General features: G+C 33.8%; 2 protein-coding genes across 2 annotated transcripts; one reads left to right on the top strand and one right to left on the bottom strand.

Moving 5' to 3' along the window:
- Nucleotides 1-1,760: 1,760 nt before the first annotated feature.
- LOC149516715 (uncharacterized) lies at nucleotides 1,761-4,398 on the bottom strand. Its single transcript, XM_089765199.1, has 7 exons — nucleotides 3,665-4,398; nucleotides 3,378-3,554; nucleotides 3,149-3,277; nucleotides 2,914-2,965; nucleotides 2,239-2,476; nucleotides 2,023-2,138; nucleotides 1,761-1,819 (listed from the first exon to the last, which is right to left on the bottom strand). Exons 1-7 carry the CDS (start codon nucleotides 4,265-4,267, stop codon nucleotides 1,761-1,763), a joined length of 1,374 nt encoding a protein of 457 aa, XP_089621325.1. The 5' UTR covers nucleotides 4,268-4,398.
- Nucleotides 4,399-5,561: 1,163 nt separating this feature from the next.
- Nucleotides 5,562-8,081, top strand: LOC111315605 (uncharacterized). The gene is made up of 8 exons (XM_022917461.2): nucleotides 5,562-5,820; nucleotides 5,931-5,952; nucleotides 6,322-6,378; nucleotides 6,460-6,541; nucleotides 7,082-7,177; nucleotides 7,266-7,390; nucleotides 7,483-7,501; nucleotides 7,586-8,081. The coding sequence occupies exons 1-8, from the start codon at nucleotides 5,721-5,723 to the stop codon at nucleotides 7,799-7,801; spliced, it is 717 nt and encodes a 238-aa protein (XP_022773196.1). The 5' UTR covers nucleotides 5,562-5,720; the 3' UTR covers nucleotides 7,802-8,081.
- Nucleotides 8,082-8,288: the final 207 nt, after the last annotated feature.

Genomic DNA, 8,288 nt, shown 5'->3' on the forward strand with positions numbered 1-8,288 from the left:
TGGTTTAATTTAAGGTCTTTATTTAAGCACTTTCCTTGGTAAAAAATATATCAAATTTCCTAAGAACATATACCTATTTCTCCGCTTAATTGTGCAACACTCATGCAGAATTCACCAGCAAAGCTATAGCTCTGATATATATTTTCAACCCCAAAGAAACTAACTTTGTTAAAGTTTCTTATTTTTCATTTGATGTTGTTAACCGAAGGTTACTTTCACCATCAATGACATGGGTTCTTTTCTGGTGCCCTACATTGGCCAAATTTTATATATTACTAGTAACAAAAAGTTGCTGGTCCAGTTGACAATCATCACATTCGTGTGCATAGTTAGGATATGCTATTCTATTTAGTAATTGTGGGGGCGAAAATATTTTAAAGGACTTGGAATTTTCGATGTAGCCAACAAGCCCTTTTGTTGGACTGACAAAAGGACGACTAAAATCACTTGATTATATTCTCAGCATCCCAAAAGAGAGAAGGTCCTTTTGGGGTTAATTTTCGATTAAGGCTACGGTCGAATCATATTGCTAACTGTAGCCTGCAATGATGTGATATTGAAGTAGCTTTTAAGAATCGTTTTTTCAATAATGAGTTGGTCAAAAGTGAGCTTGGAATCTTGTTGTTTTAGTGCCTCTCTGAATATATGTAATGATTTATTTTCTTTTTTTTTTTAATTTCATCCCATTAACGTGAGTCGCCTTTCTGATCACTCACTCACGCTTTAAATCCTACAAGGAAATGCTTGATCAGAAATCCTGATTGCCTGTTCATGCAAGGAGACAGAATTTTGGGACCAAAGCAAATGTTTGTTCAGATTTTTCCTTTGAACATTCTTTTGGCTGTCAATTTTTAAACAAATTCGTGTCCCATTTGTTCCATAAATCATGATAATGGTAAACGCAAGATGCTTATATTCTTCTCTGCATCGCATTTTCTATTTCTGATTTTGGTACTGTTGGCTTCATCTTTATTGCAGGTTTAAGAAAAGAAGCAGCATTTGGTGACTTTTAAAGAAGAATATCATAGTTTAATTTCTAGCTTCTGCAACAAGAAAGTGCAGGCTGACAACAGGTCTAATCTCTTTGGATTGCCTTTATTATTATTTTTTATACAAAATGGAGGCATAAATGGCCAGAATAAACATTGGCTTAAAGGTTTTTGAAGCTTTGGATAGAGCATTTGGATTCCAACATTATTTTACGGCCTTAAGTTCAAAAAATTACGGCTACCTTCCATCAGTCAGTGAAGAATATTTTCATTCAGGGTTTAAAATTCTTTTTCCTTAGGCTGGTTCATGCCATCCACTCTGTCCATTGGTGGTGGTGCTTGTGCTAAGCCATCATTTGTGGCCCTGAATTTGACAACACTAAAGGGTTAAAAAATATAATTCATAAACTAATCCTCTAGCCTTGGAAACCCATCTCAATAGACAAAGCCAACTAGAATTTGATTTGCCTATGTTTTGCGGTTGGCTCCAAGCCATTTGGCTATTTTCTCTCAACTCCATCAATTACTTCACAACAAAGGAAAGAACAATTGTAACTCACCCTCTCCGATTATGGATTCATAGGCATTTTGTGTTGGTAAAAAATAATCCTCTCCCATTAGATTTTATCTTTCTCATTAATTTAGATGAACAACTTTTGAAGGGCATAAAAATGCACAGCAAGGAAGATGCCATTTTTCTTTAACTAAACATTTGAGACTGAGTGTACATCATCGGTTTCAATAACAATCGAGCATAAGCCTTCTAAAAACCTAATGATCAGAGGTGATAACATATTCCAAGGGAGATTTCCCTTTGCCGTAACCAATCACTGGTAATTCTTTTCATAATAAAGCAAGAAAGGCTTGCAAGTTGCGCAAAAGTATGTGTAAATAACAAATCAAATGCACCGTTGAACAACAGAACTCCTAGGGAATTTGAGATTTCAAGTAATTCATCTTTAGTTTTTTTTTTTTTCTGATATAATCCTACCATTTAAGCTGTGTTCTAAGGAAAATTTAAACTGTAAAGAACCTGCAAAGCTAGAAGTTTTCTGATCTGGTTTCCTGCAATCTTGTAAATTCTGATGTTTCTTTTTCTTTTTAAGATTGCCATTTCCTTTTTCATGTTCAACTTTTGGGTTTCTAACACTATTTTCCAAGCCAATGAACTTGAGCAAGTTACCAGATTTTCAACTAAAATCCATTTCTTGTAAATGGAGAATCTATGAATATATTTCAAAAGAATGACCCCAATGGTGAATTCATCAAAATGCTTTGATAATATGTAAAAGATTCCAAGCACTCAACAGGCAATCGGCTTCTGCGTGTTTTATTACTACCTTGAATCAATTTTCTTTCAATTTGTGACACCAAAATAATGGCATAAAGTTCATTGTTTAATCGTAAAGTATGTGCACTTCCTGAATAAAAGCAAAATTGCATTAAAAAAATTGTTGTGACAGAGCCATGACCATAAGTGGATCTTCCTGTAGGGTCAAAGATTCCAGAACAAAGTAATTAAGAGTCGCAATATTTATCATTGATCATCTTATTAGGTAGAAGGATATATGAGAAATTATTTAAAAAAAAGGGAAGTTTTTACAATTTGATGAAAGAAACTAGTGAGCTAATGACTATCCTGCTTCAAATTTTTTTTATAAGGAGGTCACATCGTGAGATAAAAAAAAGGATAGTAGGTATTGAATCTCAAATTTCTAAAAAATCATCTCTTAAAATGATTACATGAATCAATTGAGTAAAGTTTCACAGACTTCAAAATTTTGATCTATTTAGAATTACAGTTATTTTTTGCCCTAAATGGCATCCACAGCTATTTACTGAAGATACTAAAAGCTAAACTGTACTTGGAAATGCTCCTCTTAGAAGCAGCCATGGCGGGATTGAAACGGATGTTGGCTGAAACTGTTCATAAAAGCTCCTCTTGCAATTGTTTCATTCTCCCACTCATCCAACGCCTAAAAAGATGCAGAAAATGAAAATTATTCACAAATTTCACTTCCATCAAAATATAATTTAACCATTGTTATGATCAATAACACCTTCAATTCTTCAATCAGTTATAGTTTGTTTAACGATATCTGATACGAACACGAAGGTTTACTATACTACATTGAACGATGAGGAATGAAATAGAGTACCCATAGGTCATCTTCGTCTTCATCTCTGGTTGAACATGCAGCTTTGGGAATCTCAACAGTTTCATTGTTGCGTGCGAATCTGCCACGGATACGAATGCGGTTGTCCGCTAGTGTTTTACGGCATGCGTACTTTGCATCAACATAAAGGACCAAACCATATTTAGTAGTTTAGAACACAAGCAAACGAATGTTAATTGTCTGATTAAACAAAAGACAAATTTTAAGAAACCTTAATTGTTTTGTTGAAGTTCCTTCGACTGCGCTTGGCTCTGTACTTTGCGATCTTCACTTGTCTCTCTTCCGGATTGTAACGTCTTACTTTGAAGGGTCCTTCCTCCATGAACGAGTTCTCCATAGCCGAAGGGGTTGATATTAATCTTTGGTTGCTGTGAAAGTTTCTCATATTCTAAAAGCCAAGGAACAAAACGAGATTTTATTAGATATAAAATGATTAAAACAGACCAAAAAGCAGAGTAAAAAACAGGGTAGTTGAGGTAATAAAGAGATGAAACAAACCTCTAAATCTCCAGTGCTGGATACCTTCCTCATTTGTCCGGCCAAAAAGCTGTTCTCAGGCATGCTGAAGGATTGGCTTTGAAAATTCTGTGATTCCATGGGAGAATCAAAAGGAGATTGGAATGAAAAGTTAGGCTTTCCTTCAAAACAATTGCTACTAAAGCTCCTTTGCAAGTTCTTTGCTACATTCTCATTAGCATCACCATGAGCAGAATCGAAATCCACTTGACATTCTTCAGTTTTAACTTCCAAATAATTCAAGCTGCTGAAATTTTCATACTCGTTTTCCAAGTCATGACCAAATGACAGAGACGGAAACTGGGCAGTTTGATAAAGGCTGAGATTTTCAAGCTGGTCTGTTGGAGGAGAAGAAGGAAGCAAACCAGAAACCAATTGGCCTGGACAAGTGGATTCATCAAATGGGTTTTGTTGGTTCTGGTTGCAGTTCAACAAAGCTTGAAGATTAAAATCAGATGATGAATCGTGGAGGGGAGAGAAAGGAAAATCAAACAATAAGTGATAATCAATGATATCAATAGAAACCATTTCCGGAGTATAACAGTTGAAGGAAAAGTCATCTGAAACACAAAGATTATAAGACATTTGAAACCAAAACTGACCAACTCTTGATTGAAATTGAAACGAAAAGGAAATAAACAAAGGGAAAATTGGGTTGATTTTTCTATTCACGGCCAGAAAAGCACAAGGAAGAAGAACAAGAAAAAGCTCTCGCCCTACAAACGACACATAGAGATGGCTCCAGTCTACCTCCCCTCTGCCTTCCTTAAGTAGACTAAATGGAGCTGCACCTCCCATTATCATTTGGATCCAAATATTAATAAAATTTATTATAATTATAATAATTTTTATAATTATTTTACGTGATTAAATTTCATCAATTTAAAGATTTATTTAAATCAAAATAAAAATTTTGATTAATTGTAATAAAATATTAAGCACTTTGTTTTAGAGTTCTAACCAATAAGTAATAACCAAAAGAAGTGAATGGAAGGGCAAATGAGAAAGCAACAGGAAGAATAATAATAATGATAATATAAAAAACTAAATTAGATGATTTTAAAAAAAAATTCAATATCATTATATAAAATAATAATTTATTATCAAAGTTATAAATATATATGCTAACAGGATATGATTTTTTAATAAAATGTTAAATTTTTAATTTTAATAATTAAAGTTGAATTATTGACAATCCAATATACTAAAAAAAATAAAAGACTAAAAATCTGATATTATAAATGAATTAACATAATAGATTACATCATTAATTCAAAAATGCTGTGAATTTAACAAATTTATGTATTTTAAACATTTCAAGACTTGCAAAAAGAATTCCACTAGCCATGTGTGGACTTAACCAACCAATAAAAAAGCAAATACCAACATATTAATATAACTCTAAAAATTTAAAGAATATTTATAAAAAAAATAATAATTATACAAAAAAAATTTAACAGGATATATTGATAGAGTATTAAAATTTTAATTTTAATATTAAAAATTCGAAAGTTAATAAATTAAATATAAAAAAGAATAATTATGCAAATTTTATACATAAAAATTAAATAAAAAAATAATACATATATAAAAATATGGACGTAATATTATCTTTTATAAAATAATAACTAAAAGGAAGAAAACTTTTGAGTGAAGCCTTTGTTTGTACTTTTGCGGCTGTCTATATGCAAATAAAGAAACGCCACAACGTGTAGCGCTTAAGTGTTTTTTGAAAAAAATAAGGCAATCCTTTTCCAGACAATAAATCAATTAAACAATTATTCTGTTTTTTTTTTTTTAGTTTTTGTATTTTCTTAATAAAGGGATTTTAGTATTTATTATTGGAAAGTAAAACAATAAAATATTCTGATTCTTGTATCTTATTTGTGTTTTTTTGTTGGTTTTTAGTAAAAGTCTTTTCTAGACGACTTGACTTAACACAGTTCCTCATTGGCCCATTCTTCCGTCGAAACTTGATCACTCCTCTCTTTCTCCGTTTCTCTTTGTGGAAGGTTTGTTTTTTGGAGATCGTTTGAGCATGGCGTCGCAAGAATACCTGGACAAGATGAAGCTACGCCAGAACTATCGAAATCTCTGGCACACTGATCTCATGAGAACCATTCAGCACGACCCTCCTTGTATTCTTCTGTTCCTTCTCTTCCCCTGTTTTTATTTTGTAGGTATCTCTTCATTTTTTTTTCTTTTTTATTGATCTTTTTTTCCTTTCCTTTTTGCGTATTTTTTGCAGATTGTTGCTTTGCTTTCTGTTGGTAAGTAATTCTGGATCTGTTCTTTTTGTTTCTTCTTTTTGTGTTGTAGATTGATCGTGACTTTGTCTCCCAACATGTTGTTTTTGGAAAAAAAAAAAGCTGCATTTAGTGTTATTGTTAATGATGTTTTAGGGTTTGAATAATTAGAGGTCGTTGACTGGAGTGAGCTAGGGTTGACTCTGTCTGATTTCATGCTTCTGTTATAAATTGGATGATAAAATATCCCTTCACTTTGGAAAATACTCGCTTGTTCCTGGCCTTTTACCTCTTTTAACTCTTTGCTAAGAAATGGTGTGCTGTGTTTATGCATAAGATGATGAATTTTCTCCTTCCCGCACATTGGTTGATTTTTTCTTTTTCATGTTGTAGTGGGCCATGTGCATCCTACATGCTTCGGAAACGAGCGCTTTATAATGACATGTCGAGGTAAAGATGCATTTGTTTCCTCTTTGAACACAAGTTAATGATGTAATATCTTGGTTTAAACATAGCCTCTTGTTTTTTCAGGTATACTTGTTGTGCTGGTTATATGCCATGTAGTGGTCGGTGTGGAGAAAGTAAATGTCCTGAGCTTTGCCTCTTCACTGAGGTAGGAAGTTCGTATATATGGTCTGTATTGCTTTATCTATTACTTCAACTTGTGCCTCGATTTATAATCTTACTGGTTTGATTCTCAACTTCAGAATGTCTATGGGGTGAGAGAGGCCTGGTTTGGTTACCAAGAACTATAGGAATATTGAAGATGCACAGATTTTGTCGTATATACAATTATTTGCCTATCAGGAGTAATGGGAATTTAGGTTTTTAAAAATAACTGTGTTCAATTCTGAAGAAGTGCTGAAAAATCTAGTTGTGACAAAAATCTTTAGCTGATATCTTTAGGCCAAAAACATTGTGTGCAGTGAGGGAAAGGAGGAAGGGACATGGGTTTCTTCTTTGGAAAACATAGTGTTAAATTGTATGAAGAACCCATTTCATGCTAAGTTCTCCTTATTGTGGTAAAAGGCATGAAACTTTTTGTGCGGTTGGTTTCTATTTCAAAATATTTTTGTCAGTTGGTGTGGCAGTTGTAGAGAGCTTTCATCTCTATATTTTTATTAATTTCGTAATCATGTGTTTTGGTTTCCAGGTTTTCCTCTGCTTTGGAAACTCAGTGGCCTCTACCCGATTTCTGTTGCAAGATGAATTCAACATTCAAACTACCCAGTGTGACAATTTCATCATTGTAATCCATCTCTTTCAACATCTATGAATCTGTAATTATATCTGTACTTCTTGGTCATTGGTTAAACATACTGCCACTTGATATACAGGGTTTCATGTTCTGCCTGCAACAAGTTGCCTGCATATTTTCCATAGTTGCAATGATTGTTGGAAGTGATGAGATTCGAGAGGCGTCACAGTTACTGAGTTGTTTGGCTGATATGGTTTATTGCACGTAAAGGATTCCGTTCCATTCAGCACTATCTCGTAGTTAGTTTTGCCTAAAGATACTATGCTGACAGTTCTATTGTATTTTACTTTTTGCAGGGTCTGTGCATGTATGCAGGTACGAAATGCTTTTTATCCATGCAAATGGGAAATTTTGTTATCCTTATTTTGAATCATCCCTTAACATTTTCTTTCGTTACAGACGCAACATAAGGTTGAAATGGACAAACGAGATGGCAAGTTTGGTCCACAACCAATGGCAGTACCCTCTGTTCAGCATATGTCACGCATTGATCGACCAATTCCTCCTGCAGCTGGCTATCCACCAGCAGCGTATGAACAGCCTTATCCAGCTCAAGGTTATCCACCGGCTGCATATCCTCCTGCTGGTTACCCACCATCTGGTTATTCAAGGTGATCTTTCTCGTGGTTAATTTTGGTTTCAAGCAGCCGAGGTGTGGGTTATTAAGACATGGATGGAACTGGTATATATTTTATGTGTGATTTATTTCTCCCATTGCTGATTTAAACAGCTCAAGGTTTAGAAAATCGATACTATCAACTTGCTTATCCTCAATAATTTTCTTTTACTTTATTTTCCTTAACTCTGGTGTGTATGTAAACAAATATCGTCAAAGCTTCTGATCTCCTGGTATTTACTCTTTTGAGATTGCTAAAGATTGCCATTTTGACATCTACTATCAAATCGAATCGGCTCATGTCTGCATAATGCTTTGTTCAACAAGGGTTATTGATTGAAACAATTGCCTTCCAAAGAATATGAGATATTCCCTGGTACTTGGCGAGTCTGAAAATGCAGAATTAGATCAAGGTTATTCCCACGTTAACTCTATTAGTTGATTGCAATCTATGTTCGAGCCTGTAATCACAAATAATTTTGAAAA

The sequence above is a fragment of the Durio zibethinus genome, chromosome 9 (assembly GCF_047325235.1).
Source record: "Durio zibethinus cultivar Kanyao isolate XHJ-2024 chromosome 9, ASM4732523v1, whole genome shotgun sequence".
NCBI classification, from domain to species: Eukaryota; Viridiplantae; Streptophyta; class Magnoliopsida; order Malvales; family Malvaceae; genus Durio; species Durio zibethinus.

Coding starts and splice junctions, on each gene's coding strand:
- LOC149516715 (XM_089765199.1), bottom strand. CDS start 4,267: ATGTCTTATAATCTTTGTGTTTCAGATGACTTTTCCTTCAACTGTTAT. Junction 2,477..2,913: donor AAGAGGAGCTTTTATGAACA/GTTTCAGCCAAC, acceptor TTGACCCTACAG/GAAGATCCACTTATGGTCAT. Junction 2,139..2,238: donor TTGATGAATTCACCATTGGG/GTCATTCTTTTG, acceptor CTTGGAAAATAG/TGTTAGAAACCCAAAAGTTG.
- LOC111315605 (XM_022917461.2), top strand. CDS start 5,721: ATGGCGTCGCAAGAATACCTGGACAAGATGAAGCTACGCCAGAACTAT. Junction 5,821..5,930: donor CATTCAGCACGACCCTCCTT/GTATTCTTCTGT, acceptor TATTTTTTGCAG/ATTGTTGCTTTGCTTTCTGT. Junction 5,953..6,321: donor TGTTGCTTTGCTTTCTGTTG/GTAAGTAATTCT, acceptor TTCATGTTGTAG/TGGGCCATGTGCATCCTACA.